This window comes from Andrena cerasifolii, chromosome 7 (assembly GCF_050908995.1).
Source record: "Andrena cerasifolii isolate SP2316 chromosome 7, iyAndCera1_principal, whole genome shotgun sequence".
NCBI classification, from domain to species: Eukaryota; Metazoa; Arthropoda; class Insecta; order Hymenoptera; family Andrenidae; genus Andrena; species Andrena cerasifolii.
The window spans coordinates 13,620,049-13,644,085 of NC_135124.1; the positions used below are offsets into that span (position 1 = coordinate 13,620,049).

At 50.9% G+C, this 24,037-nt stretch overlaps 1 protein-coding gene across 3 annotated transcripts in view; it reads left to right on the forward strand.

The window, feature by feature from the left end:
- The window catches only part of Ed (hemicentin protein echinoid), a 44,097-nt gene that overhangs the window by 15,309 nt on the left and 4,751 nt on the right, over positions 1-24,037 (forward strand). The window contains exons 1-2 of one of the 3 annotated variants that reach the window (XM_076816449.1): positions 17,659-18,668; positions 21,617-23,078. In XM_076816449.1, the coding sequence (XP_076672564.1) occupies positions 18,596-18,668; positions 21,617-23,078 (1,535 nt within the window). In that variant the 5' untranslated portion in view covers positions 17,659-18,595. Of the gene's footprint in view, positions 1-17,658; positions 18,669-21,616; positions 23,079-24,037 lie in introns of those variants that run through there. The other 2 variants (XM_076816447.1, XM_076816448.1) reach the window with 2 other exon arrangements.

Consider the following 24,037-nt stretch of genomic DNA (forward strand, 5'->3'; position numbering starts at 1 on the left):
AATGGTGGCTGCGCAGCGTTTCTTTTTCTGCATTCGAAATACTCTTCTTACAAACAACTTCTGTTGCACTGGCAATGCTTTTAACGATCTTGTCATGAAACGATTGAAAGATCGGGCGGGGCAGTTCCATAAACGCACAACACGGGCAACTTGGTATTTCTATTTGTTCACACTTATCACAGGACACAACTATTTTAAATCCCAAACCTCGTTTGCTGGTTTCAGTGAACTTCACTTCCGAATGGCACACTTTACAAACAAGGACGTTCGAAATGGCGGTAAAAGCTGCTATGAAATTTAAGAGACGATAGCTAAAAGTAGAGTCCACTTCAATATCGTAAAAATCAAGCTGCTTGAATTTCTTTGCCGATGCGCTGACATTCAAATCCTCGGGCGCTTCCACTTCATGTCGATTCAACTTGCGGTTTATTACTGAATGCACTGTCAGATTTTGATCCTGTTCTATGACGACCCGCTTTATTGATAATTGATACGATAATTGCAATTATCACTGTATTATATGAACTGTTATTCGAATATTACAAAACTTATACACGAAAGCAAAGAGTCCTTCTCAACGGTGGATCCTCACCTTACTAACGCTACACAGACGTTCTTAACATTCTAGACTATTCGGAGGACAGTCCCTTCTCTATAGACTGTTATTATTCCTGCTTCCGTACTCCAAAACAAAACTACAGCGCGCGCAGTGATAACAAAAGGCGCTCGGGGCATACACGAGAGCGTTGCGGTTGAATTGAAAATTTCGACATTTAGACATTTTTGCCGCTCTCCATCTTTTGGTATATTATTTTTAAGACCCTAAAACACATTTTAAACAAAAAAATTTTCATTTTTTTGAAAATTCTACAGTGGTTTAACCCCTTACGGAGTTACATCCACCTAGCAGTCTGGAAAAACCATACAAGTTCAGGAATTTTTGGGGGCAAAAGTATAAGTGAAAATCATACGTAATGTTTCTTTTACTAAAAGATACATCTTTGAACTATTCTATTCTAAATTTTCACGAGATATTATTATTAACTAAAAAGAGATATCGGCTTGGATGTGAGTCGTGTGTTTTTTTTTAAGCATTAGCTGGTGAACATTACCTAGGCCAAAGGATGCATCTGAAAGCAAAAATTCAACCAGATTTTAAAAACAAATAACTTTCAGAAGTACCTGACGTTCTTCGAATTTTAATATTGTATTTTGGTAAAAAAGGGCGACAGTTTGAAGTTGAAATATCGAATTTCGGGGAAAATGTTTTCTTCTTTCAAGACGGCTTTGCATTATTGCAAAATTAAAAGAAAAATTTAAATATCTGAGAACGTAAGGTACTTCTGAAAGTTATTTATTTTTAAAATCTATTTGAATTTTTGCTTTCAGATGACTAATAAAACAATATTAAATGAATTATTTATTATTGAATAAAAATAAAGTTTTCTTGCTGTCTGAATATACAGTAAAACACACTTAAAGTTTTGGTAAGATTCTCTTTATATTTGTTGAGAAAATAATTCGTAAAAAATCACCGTATTTTCAGCGTCCTAAACCAGGTTCCCGCATTAAGGGGTTATATCTAAGGCGATCGAAAATAAGCGAAGGTTTGTGAATCGTTTTGGAAAAGCGGAAGCATATATTTTTACAGAACTTTTTGCACTTAAAAGAGCAACATTTAAAGAACATTTGGTAATTTTTTGTAGGAAAATATTTACATTTATAATAAAGTTACAACCGATATCCAAGAAGCCATTTTAAAAAGTTGTTTTTGCGGCAAGCACTGCCATTCGGAACCAGATTATGTAAAATCGAAAAACAAAGAAGATTTCGTTAGTATATTAATGTATCCTCTGATTTGCGGAGGGAACTTCCCAAATATTAATTTAAAACAAAATGGCAGCTATTTAAAGTTGAAGTCCTGATTCTTTCGCGCAAAAATCAATAGCCCCAAAAGTAACTGATATTCAAGAATTTTTTTTTTAAAAAACTGTTGGTCATATTGGATTAAACTCCTTTGAGATATAAGGAGGTATCCTTATATAACCCAGATCTTCGGGATATAAGGAGGGATAATATTTTTTTTATGTTGATTCTTCTTATTATTTATTCATTATTGTGGAATCTGGTCCACCTCTTCGACAAGCAAAGTTTTTTTGGAAAAATACGGAAGTTTCTTAAAGTTAGATAGTTTACGCCGAAATTGGTCCACATTAAAGAAAAAAAAAATGAAAAATTGAAAGAGTTATAACGCGAAAGAAAACTTAAGTTTTTTCCTTAGACAAATTCTTCATATTATTCTTTATATCGACGAAAAAAATATTATAAATAAAAACTAAAATTAAAATGTTAACTCCAGTCCCAGCGTAAATTATTTAATATTAAGAAAATTGTCTTCTTTTTGCAATCAGATGACTGTGACAGGAGCTGCACTTGACGCCAGTATCGTCGAAGAGGTTAACACGATTCCACGATAATTAATAAATAATAAGAAGAATCCACATAAAAAAAAATATTTTCTGCAAGTTTAAACTTGCCTCCTTATATCCCAAAAGAGTTTAATGCAATATTAACAACAGTTTTTTTTTTAAAAATTCATAAACTTCGGGGGCTGCTACGCGAGAATCGCTCCTTTCGCAAACGGCCTCGGAGACGTTGGGGTTTCGCGATGCGATCCTCGCGAAGCCGGCAGAACGCGTGGCACCACCAGCCTCGTCCTAACGATACGAGATGCATATTAATGCGTTGGCGGGAGAGGCGGATAGAGAGAGGAGCTCTCGCCCAGCGCCGGCGGAAACAAGCTTTTACTCCCACAGCTTCCTCCACGCTTTTTTCAAACTTTTTCCGGACGGACCCTCGCCGAGACTTCTTTTTTCCGCGCTTACCTCTCGCTCCTTCCTCCCCTCTTGCTCTCCGGGCTCTCTTCTCCGTAATTTCGCGCAACTTCCGCCGCGGCCACGCTGCCACGGTTTTTCGTCGGCGAGGGTCGGTCGGCTTTAGCCGCTGGACATCGTTAGGCGCCCAGTTAAGAAGCGAGGGGGGAGGGGGTGGGGTGTACTTTTGGACAGCAACGCGTTTCGATGAGCTTCGACGGGACGTCGAGCGTCTCCCGCGTTGGAAAAGCGCGTAAGCTTAGAAGAGGCTAGGGAGAGGCCGTACGGTAAACACAGAAGACCCGCAGAAGAAGCTGAAAGAAAATATAGAGGGGCTGGTGGTGGGGCGAAAGGGTTGGCGGCGGTCGATGCGAGGCCGGAAAGCGACTCGGCCCTTTTTCCCTTTATCCGCGACTCCGCTTACGCTTCCACGATTAGAATTAACCCGCCCTTTACCTCCACCCCTCGTGGCTCGGGGAAACTTTTCCCGAGGCTCGGTGAAAAGGACGAGGAGACGAGAGAAGCTCGGGGATGGACGCCGGTGTTCCTCCAGCGCGACTCCGCGCCGCGAACGCTATCGATCCCTTCCCAATCGTTTAAATCCAGTTAGCGCTGTCTTTCTAACACTCCCTCCGTGCTCTTTCGAGTTGCCGCCGAAACTGGGTCGCTGTTTAAACGGCGACGGGCCGTCTGCGGGGCTTTTTGCCGGCGGAACACCTCTGAGGAAGTCGCAGTCGTCTTAACGCGTCGACCACGAGGATGGCAGCATTTTTACGGTAATTTCTCCGCTGCTCCGCGGCGGAAACAGACGGGAATAAAAATTCGGGGGCACGACAAGAGTTTCCCTTGATCTACGTACAATCTACCAGGGGGAGTTGGTTTGCTGAAGCGAGTAATCTGGTAGTTTGCGAGATTCAATAATCCAGGCGCGGTAAGACCCTCCGGGCTTCGGGCGGACTGGCAAATTTGCTCGGTTTTATTCCTGTCCCGCTAAATCTACGGCTTATTTAAAGCGTGCCACAGTATTGTTTGGGTATCAAGCTGGATATTGATCGCGGAAAGGGTTTCAGGTTCCAGATCAGCGGCGCATAATGTGATCATTATTCCGTGCTCGCCTGTAATGTTTTCTATGCTGTAATATAGGCACCCCCGCTACGGGGGAGGGCAAATATATTTTAATAAACTCGCCGGGACATTTAATTTCGGTTTTCCGAGCGGATTACCACTTCGCGTACCCGCGCCGTCGATATCCGCATTATTATCCGCCGGTAGCCCGCCGCTGCGACTGATTACAGGAGGAGCGTACCTGCAGACAATCGTTTCCACAAATCCCGCTCTTCGTTTCCCATGCTCTTGGATCGTCGAGCCACTGATTATGCAAAGATACGAGCGCGACGGTCGTATCGGGGCACGACCATGTGCGCAACTCTATACATAATATCAGTCGAGTTCCATTGATTCCCTGCAGATAGGTACGTCGCGAGCCACGGAGAGATACACGTGTCCCATTTGCTTGGTAATAACGTAGAAACGGAGCGGCGCGTGTCTCCGCGGCGCACAGTGGGGGAATTTTGCGATTTCATGGCCAAAACTGCAGAATTGAAATTTTTTAATTTTACAAATTTAATACGAATGTCGATTGAAGAAGTATATCCATTTTCGTGGTCAAAGCCTCAAAACTTATTTTTAATATATAAAATTCGGCACTTTTACGTTCTAATATATGAGAAAATAAATTATCCCAAAAACAGTACTTTAAAATTTGTATAAACTACTTATAAAAAACCGAAACATAATTATTTTGAGGACAAAAAGATATCTTACGCACCACCAGGAAATGAATCCATGCCTTCAAATTATTTTCAGATCTTTGGATAACACAATATAACTGTTTGAAGCAACTTGAAAATCTGAATTAATTCTTTGCGATCGGTCTAACCTCACATGAACATAAAAATTTGCGAGTCTATACGAGCTTCGTATTAAAACATTTAGCAGTAAAATTGGTGGCATTTGATACTCCTATTAGTTCTTCAATTGACATTTGCATTTGATTTGTCGAATTGAAAAATTTATGTTTGTGGTTTTGGCCATAAAATCGCGAAATTTCCCCACTGTGCGGCGACGAGATCACCGAGGCGTTAAATCCAGAGGCTGGCATCGAGGAAGATCGCCTCATGGTGCACGATGGGGCGAGCGTCGCGGAACGAAGTCGATTAAGGTGCCCTCCACCGTTCGCGGTTCTCCAGCGACGTTCCAACCCGCTGAAATGATGTCTCCCTCCCCGTCGCTCTCGGGGTCACGAGGGGAGGGAGACATCATTTCAGCGGGTTGGAACGTCGCTGGAGAACCGCGAACGGTGGAGGGCGGGGCAAAAAAAGCTGGCGGATAAGTTTGTTCTCGCGAGAAGAGTTTACCTTTCGTTAGGTCGAAGTGCTCGTCACGGTTCCAGGAGACACCGAGGTAGGTATCTCTAGTTACTACGAGTGACCCTCGTCCTCTCCGAGAAGTCGACGATTAACGCGTCTCCTTCGACATCTCGAATTCCCCCATTCTTCTGCATCTGGCGTTGTTAGATTACGTTTCCCTTGCTCTCCGGGGCGGAGAGGACAGGGAGGCCAAGACGCGGACGTCCGAGTGTCAGCGTGGCAGGAGAAGGGCGGAAAAAATATTGACTCGGTGTCACAATGGCCCCGAATCTCGGATAAAATGGGATAAGATATCCCGGGGTGGCTCGTAGCCGGGGTGCGTCGTCGTCGGCGGCGAATCGCCGGACGGGGCGAGATCGAGAGTAGCGGGGCAAGTTATACGCCGGGATTACGAGATTGCCACCAGGGGATTACGAGGATAGCTCCCGGAACGTCCAATCTCAAGGATAAACACTTTCCTACGTTCTTGCTCTCGCTCCTCTCGCTCCTGTCGCCTCTGGGAGGCCTCCGAGTGGAGGATTCGCGGAAGTCTCCACCCGATCCTCCTGTCGTTCCCTCGCGATGTCCTCCGCCTTATTGAGAGACCGAGGCACGGCGCGCCGCGGAGGACAAGGGACGTAAGAAAACTCTTTTCCACGGCTTTCCCGACGCCTCCGCCCGTCCCTCCCCTGCCACTGTCTATCGGTGGAAAGTTGACGGCAAAGAAGTCTTAACGACTTGGCTCGTCGGCGAAGTTGCGACGCGATCGAGTGTCGCGGCCGCGAATGACTCGATAAACGGGGACAAAGGGTCCGCACCGGAAGGCTATGTCCTGCAGCGATTCGAGAACTAGTTTTATCGAGCTTACTCGGCTCCGCTCGTACGTCGCGCTGCCTCGAACGGTTCGCAGCGTCGATATTGCACTCCCGCTTCGGGACAGCTCGTCTCGTCCATCCTTCCTCCTTTCCTCCCTCGGCCTCTTCTTTTTCACCTTTTCTCCTCGACTTTTCTTCACCCTTCCCTGCTTCGCACCCTCTCTCCCTCTCCGTAGCAGCCAGGCAAAGCTGGGGATAAACTTCTTTCCCGGCTGGATGTGCTCGAGCGTAACGATCCCCGCGCACCCCGAGAGAAAGCTCGTCGAAAAGTTTTCCCGCCCGCGGACGGGAGAGTAACGCGAGCCACCGGCGAAATTTACGCGATCCAGCCGCGCGCCTTATAAAAACCAGGAACGAGGCTGATGATATCGCGGCCCAGGGCCACGACCAGGGGGCGGGGTAGGAAAAGTTGGCCGAAACCCGCTTGCAAGAGGGTTGCGTTAGAAGCGTTTACACAACGGAGCCGCGTACTAGCCGGCCTGTATAGCAACTTGCATGCCGTTACTCGACCATAAACACTCGGATTGCGTAACGACGCGAACGCTGCGCCCATAAATAAGACGCTAGCCAGCCCGCGGGCCCCTCTCGCGCCTCGCAACGCGCTTCTTCTGTCCCGCGAGGGGGAAAGAGGCGCCCGTAAAACGTTACGCGTGGATTTTAATGAAACGTTAGTTAGTAGACGGGGGTGGGGGTTGGAAATACGCGTACTCCGCGGCCAAGCAATATTTACTGGGACGTTTGATCGTTATTTATCACGGAAACACGCCGCTGCTTGTCAGAGAGCATCTGAGGAACCCCGCGGCCATTCCTTTTCACCGTGTTCCCGAGAAGCCGAAAAGCGACGCAGGTCTCTTGGCGAAGCGGCACAATGCCGCCTTGTGCGGCTGTTCCCGGAATCCCTTGTCAAAGGAGCTTCCTTGTGCAGCCTCGGGGAATTCTTCGCAGGCCGCATTTGAGAGATTGTGTGGTTAATGGGAAGCTCCGTGGACTGGTGACCGGGATCCCATCGATTGCAGCTCCTCGCGATACCTGGGGGTGGGTATAGAGGGCTGTTCCGGGAACGCACCGGTCAGATGCCTGTGTTCCGTTCAATCGCGGAACACTGGGACCGTGAGACGAACTTTTTCAACCGCAATTAGGTGTTTGAACCGCCATTAGCGTCGCGAGCGTTGGAATCCTCGGCGCCGTTCAATCGAAAAGGCTCCGGGTGCGCCGAAGACAGAGCTGCTCCGTGACGAAGTGCTTCTCCGCTCGGCGGAGTTTCGAAAATCGAACCTAGACAACGAACGGCGGAGAGTATCGAGCATCGGGGGTGAGTTATGGCCGTTCTGATAGTATGGTGCGCACCGTGATTCGCGGTACAAGCCAGCGATGGGGCCTATTCCTCATCCGATGATAAGTCGGCGTCGATCTTTTCCGCGAAATGAAAAGCTCCGCGAGCAAGTCTCGGTGTACCGCGAGTCGAGGAGGCGCGTATATACACTCCGTGGGTCACGGAGTTAACCATTCCCCGTGCCCCGTCGAATATATCTTCCACTTCCGTGTACCGCTCCATTATCACCTGGCTCTCTCGACGAAGCTCTCGGAGCCGTTAACTCGAGCACACTATTTAATCACGAAGTCGACGGAGATTTTGAAAGACCCCTCATCTAAATCTCGTTTGCCACGATCTCTCTGGCTTTTCCACGGTAATAGGCGCGCCGAGCAAATGGGTCAATATTTCCTCGGCGTTCCGCGCGGACCGCCGGGAGGCGAGTGGCGCGCGGCCGGGGAAAGTAACGCTCATCGATAACTCCGCTCTTCGAATCCAAAAAGGCCAGCTGGGAATGGAGTCGACGTGTCTGACGCGCGTTTCTGCCGCGAGTCGAGCCGCTCCGGGAGCGTTAAAGGTGGATCCTCGGCCGTCGGGAGGTAGGCATCTCCTTGCGGAGGAGAGCGGCAGAAAAAGAGTGGAAAGCTTGGGGGACGGAGAGAGGCGGGGTGGAGAGACGGAAGGATGGAAGATGGCGGGGGATGCAGAGGGACAGAGAAGGTAACGGCGCGGTAGGAGCGGCAACCGGCTCGACTGGAATCCAATGGCGCGAAGCCAAGAATTTTCAGTTTTCATCAGGAATTTTCCGTCTCGCGCCGGTGCGCGCTCGCAAAAACCTCGGGGAGATCTCCTGTCGCGGGGCGAGCCAGAGGGACGAACAACGGGCGGAAACGGACAAAAACGAGGCCCCCGCAGGAGCCCGGGGAAAAATGCTTTCGAAGTTGTCCAGCGGCGCAACCGCGGCGACAAGAAGCCCGGCGCGCGATTCCCCCGTCGAAAACTGGCGAAAAAATGCGTCCGCGGGTCCTCGGTCCTTCTATTAAAAACTCGGAGGCGACCCGAGGCAACTTGTAGTCGGAGCACGGAGCGGTGGCCGCCGGGCGGAGCGTTCTTTGCTGGCTCGGCGCGAGAAACGCGACCCGGAGGGAAAACCGGGGACAATCGTGATTGAGCAAGCTCGGGAAGAATACCGCGGGGGGAAGAGTATCGTTGATTCGATGGCTCTATCCTCGACGCTCTAAATGGCCAAATAGGGGCACGGAAATCTTTGGGATGCTTCCTGGAAGGGAGTACAGTGAGTTCATTGTGAGAGTGTCTACAAAGTGGAGGCTATTTGTAGCTTCTTCTCTATATAACGAGTGAACGCTGCGGGATAATAAGCAGCCTTCTCTCATTGCAGGCTCGCTTTTCGGGGAAATTGTCTCCCGTGGAGCAACGAGCGGCGAATTTGTCGCTTGGGATTCCACTTACGTTCACTCATCTCGATAACAGTTACTCGCTACGCGAGCGCCGTTTGTTTCCGCGTGAAATGAGTCACCGGGAAAGGAGATTCGTTAAGTCGACCTCCTTAGAATTCAACGTCCACGCGCTGGACGGCCGATCGGCGCCATTTAAATCGCTGCGGCCTCGGAGCAACATCTGTTGACGTGGTAGCCGAGTCGGGAAACTGCTACGCCAGTGGGAGAGAGGTGGGAGAGAAGTGGGACCGGTGTGACGGGTTCGCAGATGCGAGGCCCCTGGGCCCGCACCGCGGCCACTGCGCAACGTACGCTCGAAACGGCCCCCGATCCTCTCCGCGTTTCCTCCACGCGGGGAAACCGCGGATAACGGTCTATCTCCTCGTCCGGCCGCCGATTTCGATCCGTTCCGAGAATCCAAAGCCGGCCCCTAATCTCGTTTCATCCCGTTGCGAGCCGATCGATGGCTCAGATGATTGGATTTCGATTTCACGGCTGCGGACGGGGACACGTAATAGAAGGATCGATGTAACTGAGTCATGGTTGAGAACGCGAGTGCGTCAAGGCCTGGCGAATCCGCGGATTTCGAGTTAATCGCTCGTTGCATCCTAGTCCTCTCCCTCCCTCTCTCTCTCTCTCTCTCTCTCTCTCTCTCTTCGTCTCTCTCTCTCTCCCTTCTCCATTCTACATCCGTTCCTCCTCTCGCTGGTGTACAAACGCACGCGGAAAACGTGGCGGAAATCCGTGCAACAGGTGCCAGCGGGGGCGAACTTCTCGCGTAGTTTCGCTGGAATACTGGCGGTACAGTTTCGACAGAGGAGGAACGGGGAACGATAAGGACCCCGTTGAAGCGGCTGGCTCGCGTTTTCCAATCGAAATCGATCGTTAGACTCCCCTCGGCTAGATATTCGAACGATACGGCGAGGGGTGCTCCCGCCGCGGGGGTGGACGGAGGGGTGCTCGCGCTTCGCCCGCTTCCCGATGATAAATCGTCTCCGCGGGTACCATGTATCCTCGTGTCATCGCGTCGGCACCGGCTACCGAACTCTCGCGGACTTCTTTCGCCCCGAAAACCCGTGTCCTTTCTTTTTCCCTCGCCGCGGCACTCGATCACCGACGTGTCTCTAAACAGATTTACGAGCGACTGTTCGCTGTTAAAAATGCAGCCTCTGTTAGAAGCTCGGTTAGAGTACTGTAGCGCAGCTACTCGAAGTACAGTTAAAGGGGGAGAGGGGCGGCGGGGGCCAGTTGGCGTTCGGCGCTGCTCGGAACAGCTTTGCCCCCTTACGCCGAAGACTCATTGCGCGATACAGTTGCAGAAGTACGACGAAAGTTTCCACGTTCGATTGTGTACCGTTTCGGCCATGCCGTGGAACTTTGCTCGGAGTTCACGGCCGTGGGGGGCGAAGTGAGTTGCGTTCGATTTTCCTGCGGCACCGTCGATCTCGGTACCTATATAATATACCTAGTTAGTCGCGTGCGGTAGTTTGACCTCGCGGAGCGTAATTAACGTGCATATATAATAATCATTGTGCCGAAGGTTTCCCTTCCTCGCCATGTATACCGGGCGTCTCTTGTCAATCGAGGGTGGTCTTGGTCCGCTTTAAAGGGGAACACCACTGCAGAGTTGTGCAGAATTACAATTGAATTGCTCCATGAATTATAGTTACAAAATAATTCAATTACATCGTATTCAATTACATTGTAATTCGTAATTCAGATCTCGCATTCAATTAAAATACATCGCAATTCGTAATGTATTTGCAATTGTAATTGCATTGTACAATGTAATTGAATTATAATTACGAATTAAGAGGTAACCAAATTGAGAGGTAATAAGAGGTGGGAAAGAAATATGTAGCTAAAGGTTTCGGACAGAAAAAAAGTCATAAATTTTATATTAATTATTATGTAAATAATTTGTATAAATTATTCATAAACTTATAATATGTAAAGAGAAATAAACTCCTTTGTTACATTTTTTCCATTTTTTTCTCACTTCTTCAGTGTTTTGAGCTGTAATTTAATTACATTGTATTTCAATTACATTGTAATTGAATTACACGCACAATTACAGTAATTAGGAATTGAATTAATTGCAAAGTTTGAATTATGTAATTGAGTTACAACGTAATTGAATTACTATGTAATTGAAATACAATGTAATTAAATTACAGTGTAATTCAATTAGCACAACCGTGCACCACTGTAACGATGACGGCCGAAAAAATATGCCATTTTTAAAAATTCTTTTCCAGGAATAATTTACAGTTTTCAGATAAAATATTTATTACCTATCTTTAGTACAATGTCTTAAGAGACTATAAAAAATGAATAGAAAAACATGCATATATATTTACATATTGATTAATCCTCTAGATTCCTCACGCGCGGGATTTTATAGTCTCTTAAGACATTGTACTAAAGGTAGGTAATAAAAATTTTACTTGAACACTAAATTATTTCTAACAGAAATTCTTAAAAATGACAGTTTTCCTCTGTGAAGTCTCTGTGGAGAGTCGATTAAACTGGAACACCCCCGTGACGATAATCGTAACTCCCATCGATTCTCTGAAAGTGGAAGGCTGGTTCCTCCCATACGCGGAAGCGCGTACCTACTCGCAATTTTTCTCCGCCACCTTCGTTACGCTCGTAAATATCCCCAGCGTCGTTAGTTTCCGGCGGAGTTCGTCAAAACAAGCGGCGTGCCAGCGTAAACCTCGCCTCGGCGTCGAGAACGTTTAGATCGCTCGGTCACGTTCGACCACTCTCCCAGAAGGAAAAAACTACGAGACGGGGACAAAAGCGAGGGAGGCAAGGGAGCAGGCAGCCACGTAGGCACGTAAAGCGGCTGCGTAGCTATGCACGCAGGAATATACGAATACACCACCTATACGCGCGCGTCGAAACGCACCGGGGACACGTGATACGCGCTCCAACGTGTCCCACGCTCCCTGCTCGTCCCAGGGTGCATTGTTTCACGCGAGGACGGGCCTGCGGCCAACCTCCGTGCACGGGGGCGTCGAGGAAAAAGGAATCGAGGAGAGATAAACGAGGCGGGAAAAGCAGAAGCCGATACCGGCAGGCGTAAGAAGCGCCGTGTGCGATCCCTTATCGTTATCGCTGCCCCCACCGCGAGGCGGGCTTTGCCTCTCGCCTAGGAGTGGCAGCGAGATTTTCGGAGTCGATTGCCCCGACACCTCTTAATTGCTTCGACCACCGTTATCTACCCTTTCCTCGTCCGCGATCACCTCGACGGGTTTTTCGCGACGAGGTGAGACACTCGAGCGCGCTTTATTTCGGGACGGCAGCTTATTGTTAGAGTAGGTCGGCGTCGCGTCTCTTTCGCGGAAACGCGACCCTCTTTCGCCGTCGTTTCCGGTGCGAAAGAAGCTTCGCCCCGAGACAAGCTTCCTGCCTCGGTTTTTGTCACGGCTACACCGTGTGTATCGAGCATCGATCGAGGGCGCCAATCAAAGGGAATTTGGACGACGCTCGGCGTCGGAGGCTGTTCTCGTATCTCCTGGCCGGCGTGACGCGAGCAGGGTTAAATTTAGCCCGGATCGTCTCTTAGGAAACGTTGAACCCAAGACCTTTCCGTCCTCTTCCCTCCACTCTTCCGCCTTCCTTCCGTCTGCGTTCGGCTCCCCAGCCGCAGCCGGCCGTCCAGCAGCTTTGCAGATCGGCCCTCCGTGGGCCCTCTGGCCTCCCCCGAGCTCTCTCGCTGCTCTACAAATATAGCCGGCGGTGATTCGCGCGCTTTCGCTCGAGCCAGCATCCACCGCCATTGCTTGCCCAGGCGCAACAGAAGCCCCGGGGCCTGCGATATCCGGCGCGTTTGGCTGTTTTAACGAGGTGGCACGTGTTCGGCGCTCGGCGTTCTTATCGCGGCTGCCCTCCCGGCTCCCTGGCTTCGTTTACATTTCCTCCGCGTCTCGTAAACCACCGCCTCGGCCTGTGTACACGCACCTTGCGTCTCGGGCTTCTGGCGTCCGGCACGCATCATCGCGGCCCCCGTTCGAGTCTACTTCGACGCCGAGCGGAGCGAGTTTTTGTCGCCGAACCGTCGGCGTTCCTTCCAGCGACGAAATGAAAGAGCCTCTTGTTACGAGTGCGCGTCTACGGGGGCCATGCGGTTTCGCTCAGGCCCCACGGTGACCTCTGCTTCCTCCTCCGTCTACGCCGTAAGGAGGACGAGGCTCTCGTCCACGCAGCCGTGAACGACTCCGCCCAATATCGGTATATTCGACGTAGCGGTACGAGCCAGCTCGCGTGTAGCTTTTGCGACACGCCGGCCAGGAGGAAAGTCCGTTTGGCGCCGCGATTCACGTACGCGGGCATGTATTTGCCCGTGCACGGGCCGAGACCAGCCGCGCATCGGTGGAGACGCGCGACGCCTGAGAATCAGGAATTCCAAGGTCGACGAAAGGCGGGTCGACGGTAGCGTCCAGGGAAAGCGGAGGGAACGACTGTGGCGTGGGTGTGTATGCGTTTTAACGCGCCCGTGTTAAAGCGCAGGATGGACCCTTGCTTGGACCCCTCGCTCGATCTCTGGCGTCGCGATGCTGCGGCCAGAGACGAACACTCGATGGAGCTGCACAGGGCGGACCGGTTCAGCTTTTAGACCGAGGTGTGCTCTATTGTAGAGGAGAAACAAAGCGAGGCTGTTAGCTCAGGCTTAAGTCTTGGACTCGCCGGGGATGCTGGTAGCTAAGATTGCAGAGTTTTTAAAGGGTGCAATTCTATAAGGCTCTCAGCACTTTGTCGATCACACGTTTTCGAGCAGACTTGCTCCTATCGCTCATCTTATATTCGTATACTAGGATCGCCTGAGTTGTTTAAAGAATTCCGGGTATTTGGAGGAATCTTGATGGAGCGCAATGAAAGGACCCTCGAGTGATTAACTCGTATACACCGGTCACCCCTAGAGACTTCACCGGCTCTTCACACTCTAATCGCATTAAGAACTGCTACATTAATAAACAAAACTGGAGTAGGGATCTCTTGTCGTCTTTATGTCGGAGGGTTCCACGAATGGGCCGCTTGGAATCTGTAGAGCCCCATTCAAACCTCGGACCTATAATTCCTCAAGTGGATCGTGGAAAACGCTGCGATATCTTTGTGGCGTTAGCTTCCACTGTAATTGCCAGTCGTATCAGAGGGCATTCCTTTTCACCGTGTCAACCTCGACGGGATTACCTACGTGACGAAGCTCGTGGCATTCGACCTACTCGGTATTTGTTCTGGGTGATGCGTGTCGCCCAAGATTCCGCGTCTCTCGATATCTCCCGATGATCAGCGACTGCTCGCCACAGACTATGGAACAAAGGCGACCGATAACGCACGTGCGAGAACAGTAACGGTAAGAAAGTCGATCAGTCGAGGCGTTGCTGGTTCGAGGTGCGCGTATCGGCCGAGGACTTTCTGGGCCCGATGCCGCGGGGTTGCCAGATCTGCCAGCAGGCCCAGCGACGCCGGTTGCGAGATCGAGAAGCGACGTTGTCGGACATCGGATGGCTGGAGAGGTAGGCAGGCGAGCAGGCAGCCAGCCAGGCAAACGGGAGAGCTTCAGGTAGAGAGCGCGGGCGAGAGGGACATCGCGTGGAGGAACGGAGACGGAGAAACGACGAGGAGGAGGTGGAGTTCTCGTATTCGAACGTAAGCGTAGGAAAGAACCTGGCGAGATTCGAGAGGAGCGTGTGGAGTGCGGAGCCAGCCGACTCGCGGAGAAGGGGTCGGAGCTCTCGGTCACCGGCACGACCGTACCACGTAACCGCGGTGTTGCCGCTTCCTAGTAATTCCTGGCAGCCAGCTTTCGGGGTCCGAGTCCGGGCTGTTGCCTCTCCAGGTCCTCGTTCCTCGGTTCGGGGACCATCTGCTCGCCCTCGGGCCTTTGAATCTTTAATGGTTCGCGTGACTGGACGCCGGCCACGGGAGGCTGCCATCTCGCCACCACGATTCTGCAACCTTGCTCGCGTCCCGGCCAAACGGCCGCCGACATGGGCTGTTCCCCGTCGCGCGGAGTTGGCTGCGAATCGGCAAGATCGATTCATTTGCGTAGCGTGGCAATAAAAGGACTGATAAATGAAATGAGGTGGAACTACACTGTCGGGCTCGGCAACTGTACGAATTAGAGATGTACCTACTTGGCATTCGTCTGACAAATAAGTACTGCTCGGTTTAGCTTAATTTCGTGGAATCCTGACGAGGATCGGTAAATTCTGCGCGACATGGGCACCGTGGATCGTCAGTGCCGCTGACGACGGAGAACGATGGAAGGAGGAAGTCGTTAGAGAGTCATTCCATGCAAACTCGGACAGATTTCGGAGTAAGTTTTCGTAGATTGCTGAAATTTGAATATGTTGTAGTCTTTAGTGATATTTAAACGTACCTCGAAGGATTTTTCGGAATTTTGAAAAATGTAGATTTTACAGCTGTTTGAAGTTAAGTGCTAACTTTTTTTTTAATACATTATAGCTATGGAAGTAGTAAACGGATGGAGATGAGCTTTACGGTGCTTATAGAGAAGACATTGAAGTTTTAAGAAAAAATTATTTCAGTTTAAAAAAAAATTGAACCATTTTTGTGCAATTATTTTAAACAAATGCAGGTTTTCAACATCGGACGCGATTTTAAAAATCTGAAAAAAGGAGAACATAGTTCTATCCTTCCCCTTGATGGACAAATTTTCAAAAATATGGATATTTTAAAATCCAGCACCGTAAAGCTCATCTCCATCCGTTTACTACTTCCATAGCTATAATGTATTAAAAAAAAGTTAGCACTTAACCTCAAACAGCTGTAAAATCTACATTTTTCAAAATTTTGAAAAATCCTTCGAGGTACGCTTAAATATCGCTAAAGACTGCAACGTATTCAAATTTCAGCAATCTACGAAAACTTACTCCGAAATCTGTCCGAGTCCGCATGGAATGTCCCTAGATCGAATCGTCCGCGATGGAAGATACCCGAGGTGTTTATGGCGCGGTGGACGAACGCTGTCGGGTTTAATCGCGCTCTTTTAATCGACGGGGTCGGAAGTTATAGGGTGAGCGGGCGGGGGCGCAGGAGGGCCACCCAGCAACGCTCGAATCGAGGCGCAATTATCGCGGCCGCAATTATTTCGACGATTCCAGGCCGGCTTATCCCGCTGACCGTTTTCCACGTTGCCGCGGGATGGAAGGTTCGTTAACGGGCCGCGAACGAGAATCGTTACCGTTTAATTAAGCGCATTTTCGACGCGCCCCGCAAGCGAACCTCCGCTCCGACCGGCTGCCGATTGGCGATCGGTCGACTTTTTTAAATTCCCGATCGACCGTGGAACGTTTCCCCTTCGCTGAGCCCGGCCCGCCTTCCATCCCGAGTCTTGTCCTCCAGACGCGACTTCGATTTCATTTCACCCTGCCTCTCGTCGCTTCTTTCTCAAGGAAGAAGGGGTCTCTCTTCGTCGCGGGCCATATGGCCGTGCACCTTTCGCCGGCGTGGCATCCTTCGCGCTGCATGGGAATATTTATTCCTAGGAAAATAGAGAATTCTCGTTTCGTGGCGCAGCTGGCGGCAAGTCGGCGGCAGGTAGCGAAGGGGGCGAGCGGAGAGGCGCGATCATCGAGAAACGGACACCTGCTGCACCTAGGTGTCCTTCGACTCGCTCCTTCCCTTGCCCCTGACCGCCAAAACTACCCATCCGCTTCCACGAAACGCTCGGTCGCGATCGGTAGCCGAACGGTCGCCTCGATTCTCGTTTCGGTGTGGTGCGAACGCTCAAACGATGTTTCTCGCTCCGCGTAGACGACGCGGAAAAAATAGCGCGGGGGTTGCCGCAGGTTTTCGCCCGGTGAAAAAGCTGAAACAGCGACAGGCGGACGCAGGATGGTTTCGGCAGTCCCATGGGCCTAGCCCGAGGCGGCAAGAACCACCTGCCGCAAAGGTCGGTGGGGGCAAGCTGTTCTCGCGCGTTCTACCTTTTCCAACCACCGTCTCTTCCCCTCTAGGCTTCTACCCTCTTCCTCGGCCCTGTCTTCATCGTGCCCCGCCGTCTTTCCCTCTATCCTCGTCCCATTCTCTCTCTCTCTTCTCGGGACGCGTTCGTCTTCCGTCCAGGCTCTGCCACCTTCGCCTACCACCATCGTTGCCACCACCACCACCATCCTCGTACCTCACTCTCGTCCGACGACCGTGCATCGCTGCGACCGGTTGTATAAAGGGTGTCGAGGAAATAGAGATCGGGATTCGAGCCGTCGCATTTAACATTCCACTTACACTTTGAAAACCGCTCGTCCATGCCACGAATCTATCGGACGAGCCGGTTCATTGTGAAACGCTTAGGCATTGTAGACCGACTGATTCATCTCGTTAGAGTTCTTTTCGGTCAATGCAAACGAGTCGACTATTTGCGCTCATCACGCACGCTGCGGTTTCACATGATGTTTCCACCTTGACGTCATTAAAACTGTGATCAAAGCTCGCTGCATCGATCTCGGGGGGTAAGTGTCTGACCTACATGACTCGGATGAAGGAATTCTTGCCTAGTTTAGGGGGCCTCGGAGTGCCCCTTACGCTCCGCAACCGTGTGTTTCCAGCACGCTGTATACGCCGTACGTTGCGCTACGCGCGTACAACGTAGGAGTAGGGGATACCGGGGAACAGAGAGAAGCCGACCGGTGGGGGGTAGCGGCGATGCTACGCGACCCCAAGCTCAGTCGTTGCGCGACCCTCGTGTGGTGCGTTTGTGTGAACGTTTAGAGCTATAGAGAATTTATAACGCTCGTTTCGCATCGCGTTACCGAAAGTGTCTCCGACGAATGGCCTTCCTGCATCATTCCACCTAGCACAGTGCCTCTCTCTTCTTAATCATTCTCCTGTACCGCTCATTCTCTCCAGCTTTACCTCCCCGGTTCTCCCATGAAACGGTCGCGCGAGGACTAAGAACATTGGGAGTTAAAGGAAGCCCGCTCACGGAAGTGAGTCGTTACTGAAAAGGTGTGCGGAAGGTGCGCGCGAGAGCTGGGGGAACGGTCGAACAAAGGAGCGACTGTTGGACGGTTGCAACGTGGCGTGTTTTGAAATCGCGCGCAAACCCCCTCGCTCCTTTTCGGTCTCCTCGTTTCCGCGGATGTTGCCGCGATGGGAATCACCGTGCGAGCCTCTCCGTTCACGGAGGACGCGCGCCTTCTGAGCGCTTGAGAAACCAAGGAGGATCAGCGGGGCGAGGGAGCCGCGAGACATGGGATAACACCCGTCTCCGTCAGCCACTGGATAATCGGGAGCGACGCGCGTTCGTCAATCTTCCACGGGACCGAGAGCCGCGATTCGAATCTCAGCGTGTACACGGGACAGGTTGGCTGAGACAATCGGAGAAACCGATGAAGCTATCGGCGACTTCTGCTGCGATAAGTTGGACGACGGGAGGGAGAAGGAGCGAAGAAAGGTGTGACAGTGTCGTAGACGCGAGAGATGAGCACAGTGGCCACGGTAGTGTGTTCTTCGCGTGCAGCGTGATCGACGGGATCTACGGGATCGATGCCGCGCGTTGGTGGAGCTCCTCGCGCATAGTCGTCGATACACGGTGAAAGTCGCGACGCGGAACTCTGTCCCCACCGTGGTCGAACGGAGCCGCGATTCTCGGGCCCGTTCCGCTCGAGCCTCTCGTGGAAATCGTTTTGCCGATAAAATGGATAGGATCAAGAGTTCCCTGCGGCCGAGAGCGGCGATTATCGCCGTTCTGTTGGCGCTACTGCGTCCCGGTGAGTATTCGCCATCGAGGATCGAGCCACATTTCCTTGTTATTAAATAGCTCGGTCGTTCCGTGGCCAGGTGTCCCCCGTTCCCCGATAGAGAGAAGAGGGCCTCCTCGCGATTGTTACGACGCGCGGTGTCGGTATGTCGCAGTTGCGGTGACTCAAGCGCAACGCGTCCTTTTAACAAACCCGTTCTGGGCCGCGGCGAGGCCAAGAGGCCTCCTTTCGCTCCGCCAATGCGACTTCTCGCTCAGAGTCGCGATTTCAGCCGCGGCGGCTGTACGATACCATACCGGCGAACTAAGTAATCCACCAACTTCACCATTCCATTTTGTCGCGTGGAAGGAAACTACAAAAGGGGAGCGGTAGTTGCTGCGGGATCGGTAAGATCAGGCCGAACCGGGGATCTTTGCTCGGGTGGGCGGACGTGGAAGGGTTCAGGTATCCCAGGCATGATTCGGGTGGAGTTCTGAAAGATCTCTACTCGGGATACAGATGGGACTCCTCAGGTATTATATTACCTGCGATTTGGGGATACCCATGGGTCCTTAGCGATCAACTATTTAGGAGAGAGAAGCGTTCAGAGATACTCCTGGCAGCAAAACAACCGTTGTAATTTGTATCCTCCGCTACGGTATATACATACACAATCTCTAATCGATGGTTACCTTGCGCAGGACGATTTACCTATCCCAGCTACTTGAAATAACTCGTAAACTGTTTTCATTGCACGAAGAAGAGTTGCTTCATAATCCTATCATCCCGCAAGCCACCCACACAGCCGCGTATTTTGTTTCCCGGTGCATAGCTGCTGGCTCGGAATCCACCGCACACGCCAGTTACTCGCCCCGTGTGTGTGTGTGGACTCGATACAAAGCCGATACTGCACTCCGAGGGAGGAGAAAATCGCATGAGGGTCTCGAACCGTGAACAGGACCAATCTAGGAGCTCTCCCTAGTGCCCTTAGCGTCATCTGTAGTTGGAAACCCAGGGAAAACTGCGGGTCCCCGAACTCCGGCCGCCAATAGTCCGCCTCGATTAACGTTAACTGACCAAGAGTACCGATCTATGTAACTCGATTTCTCCGTTCGAGGTCGTAAATTCCTCGGGAATGCAGAGCAGGTCGACAGTTTCCCCCCCGTTCGGGAAATATCGAACGGTGCCGTGACACGGCGTTAGGTCTGGTGACGTAGGTCCCTGCCACAGGTGTCTCCTCGCGAAACGACGCGTTAACGTCGACTCGCTTTCCGGCCGCCTCCTCCTCGGCACACCGCTCCGAAGGTGTAACGTTACGCGAGCGAGCAAACGAGCCGCCGCAGCGAGTATAGCGAGTACATACAGCGAGTATAGCGCAGGCAGGCAGGTTCGATCCTCCCGACCGTTACCTCGATCGCAGCCACCTATGCTCGCTGTGCTCGCTTACGCGACGCGGCGTTCCGCGTCGTCGTAAAGATAGTAAAATTAATGTTGCCAGATGTCCCACATTATGCGTGGCCGTCTGTCTCTCTCTCTCTCTCTCTCTCTCTCTCTCTCTCTCTCTCTTTCTCTCCCTTCGTAACGACCGTATATACCGCGCCGCCTGCCACGTTATTGCCAGCGATCGATTGCCCATTCGGTCGTTTCTTTCCCATTCGAAAGGGGTTGCGTCTCGCCCCGTATCGATACCAGCGCGGAGTTCGCATTAGTAAAACATTCGGGGGCGAAGGAGCCGGAGGAAATCGAATCGGTGATTCCGGCTCGATCGGCACGCGAGCCGGACGGCCGCGAATCGGAAAGTAAACAAGATGGTGGAATGTTTCGCAAGCGCGGGGGGTTTCGGGGAGAAAACGTAAACTGCGATGGGTCGATGGATGGCTCGAGAAGGAGGGACGAAGGAAGAGGGATGGAGGAGCGCGGATGGATTTATAGAGAGACAAGCAGACGTAAATATAGACTTGTGCATAGGCAGAGAGAGGAGAGGCGTGGGAAGAGGGGTAAGTAAGGCGAGGGGCGAAAGTTGGATGAGGAACGATGGGGTCAGGAGGAGAACAACGATTCCTTCGAATATAGTGGGGGCTTGGAACCGCGATAGTGGGACCGTGGGAGGGGGCGAAGGAAGACAGGCCTCGCGATATCGGCGAGAAGTCAAACCGGTGACTTTACCGTTACACGACCCAATGACAAGACACCGTCGGGATCGTCTGGCCGACGCCGCAATCGTCGATCGCCTCGAAAACACGCGCATCGAGCGTCGCCGTGAAACGATCGCGAAACGTCACCCCTGCGACGCGGTGTTCCGCTTGGGCGACGCGGTCGGCCGCCCCAATATTAGAGATTTTGCCGAGGAGTCGCTCTAACGTTAAATATTCAGCAGTCGGACACGAAAATATCATGGTCGTCCCTCCTCTGTTCCGTTCTCTAGTCGGGTACAGGTCAGCATTAATAGTTGCAATTGGAGCACCAACAAAATCGATTCCGCCTCTGGTATAGGCGTACGTAGGTACGTTGCAAAGCGGAGCGAGGAAATATTATTTTTCGGAGCTGAGAGGCTGAAAATCCTGTACGGTACGTCCGAACGCAAACTGCAGATAACATCTTCCCTACAAAGGTCCTTAACCCGGCTGCAAGCACGCGGACAACAGATTTATCGCTAATAAACCGTCGTCTCCTGCAAGCCTCAGCCACATTGTTTGGAGACGCTGTAACGGGCATTGCGAAGACAATAAGAACAAGCTTTGAAATGGCCGTGGAACGATCTCGAAGCAACCCCTTGCAAGTCGAAGCCGTTCCGAGTTTCGGTTTAAATTTAACCCCATTACACCCCCTGGAAATAGTTAGATACACGGTCGCAGATACGGTGGAGAGGTTCGCAGAGGCGGCGAACGGGGGAGGACGCGACGAAAGGAAAAGGAGCGGCAAGTGTGCGAGAAACGGGGGAGGATTTTAACGAGAGCGGTGGCTTCTCTGTGTTTCAGCAGCGGCGCAGGGTCGCGTGGAGGAGACGCAGATGGACACGCACGAGGGGTCCACGGTGCAGCTGCAGTGCCGTTTCTCCCCGCCGAGGGAGAACGTGACGTGCTTCTGGCTGACGCACACCAACGACAACCACGACAACGCGGCGGTGGACAATCGCGAGCTGTCGCCGCAGTACAAGGTGTTCATGAACCTGGAGGAAGGCCGCTACGATCTTCAGATACGGAACGTCTCTTACGAGAGGGACAACGGCAAGTACGAGTGCCGGGTAAAAGCTAACGGGGCTGGGATCGACTTGCATCGAAAGTTCATCACCCTCACAGTGTTGAGGGCACCGGGACCGCCGACGATCTCACCGACCTCGGCGTCCGCCACCGAGGGCCAGAAGCTCGAGCTACAGTGCAATACGAACGGCGGCAGCCCCGAGCCAGAGGTGAGATGGTACCGCGGCAACGAGACTTCTGTACTGTACTCCGGGAGGACGTTGATGATCGAGCCGAAGAAGGAGGACGACAGGGCGAGCTTTCGCTGCGTCGTGAGGAACAGAGCGATGCGAGAGGGCGAGACATTGAATGCCACCGTCACTCTCGACGTGAATTACTTCCCCCGGGTCTCTGTCGGGCCCGAGAACCCATTGAAGGTGGAGGTGAACGGCACCGCGAATCTAGAGTGCCGCGTGGACTCGAAGCCCACCGTAGGCATGGTCCGATGGTGGCGCGACGGCAGCTTCGTCGCTACCAGCTTCCAGCACACGATTCGAAGGGTCACTATCCAAGACTCCGGCAAGTACACCTGCCAGGCGGATAATGGTCTTGGGAAGAAGGGCGAGAGCTCCCTTATCCTGGACGTTCTTTACCCCCCAACTGTGGCGATAGAAGGAGACTCGTTGAGGATCGCGGAGGTCGAGGACACGGTCACGGTTCACTGCAATGTCACGGCGAATCCTCCGCCATCGGTGATCGAATGGCTGCGCGACGGTCGACCGGATTTTCGCCAGCTGGGCTCGATCCTCCGACTGAGTCGTGTCACCGCCGATCACGCTGGAAATTACACCTGCAGGGCGGTTAATACGATACATCCTTCCGGGGGCGAGAGGAGGAACTACTCGGCCTCGGCTAGGCTCACCGTTAGAGTCAGGCACAAACCTGGTCCGGCCAGGGTGACGCCTGATTCGCCGGTTGCTGTGGAAGGATCCAGGGTGATTCTCACCTGCATGGCCAATCCAGCGGGGTACCCCGAACCGCGGTACAAGTGGTGGAAGGAGGGAGAGTCTGGGACGATATCGATATCTTCCGAGAACACCGGACCCAGGTACGAGATCGACTCTGTTCACCTGGGCAGCGAAGGGACCTACAAGTGCCACGCTACCAACGAGATCGGCAACGGCGAGGCCGCCTCCGTCAACCTGACCGTCCACCAGCCACCGAAGATACTCACCAAGCTGCAGCCGCACGTTACCAGAAAGTGAGTAGCGTAATTCAACTGATTTTACCGAGTAAAGTCGCTTATTGTTAGGAACTGACAAGAGAAGATCCCGAACCCGAAAATTCAAAAAATTCTGAAACTTTGTGGATATGTAGGGAATTTCCTCCTGATTACAACGCTTTTTTTTTGCTGCCCAAAATCACACTAACGGGGTGAAATTAACCCCTGAAGATTCGGCTATTTTTCGATTTTATTTTCTAACTCGCAATCTGTAAGATATAGAAAAGAAATTTCAAGACAAAAGTTACTTCTTTTAATTAGATCTATTAAATGGTAAAAGTTTTATCAATTGTTTAAACAATTAGAAAAAAGTTATAAACAAAGATATTAATAATGTTTTCTAAAATTCGTTGTTTCACGTGAAATCTGAACTGGATGTTTAAATAATTATGAAACAGCATAATTCATATTTTTTTTCTATTAAACGATTTTTTTCTATTAATCGTTAAACGATTTTATTAAAAATGCACAAAAAGCTAAATTAAAATACACTAAAAAATAAGAAAATAATTCTTGTCTTGTACTGCAATTTTGATGGTGTTTTTTCACTTTAAATAATTCACTTTAAATTAAATCGTGGAGCACGATATTTCATAACAGGATATAAATCACTTTAATACAGAAGTAAACGTCGAAATGAATTTGTTATGAGAAAGTTTTCATTCGCATTAATGAAACAAAATGTTTTAATTGCAGGATACAGATTGTAATGAGACATAAAATTGTTAAACTGTAGATGATGTTCCACTTGCCAACCGATACTTCAACTTCTGATTGTACATAGTGCCCCACGATTTTATTTAAAGTGAATTGTTTTAAGTGAAAAAACACCATTGAAATTGTAGCACAAGAAAATAATTATTTTTTTAGTGCATTTTAATTTAGTATTTTGTGCATTTTTAATAAAATCATTTAACATAAAATTTTGTTTCCTATAT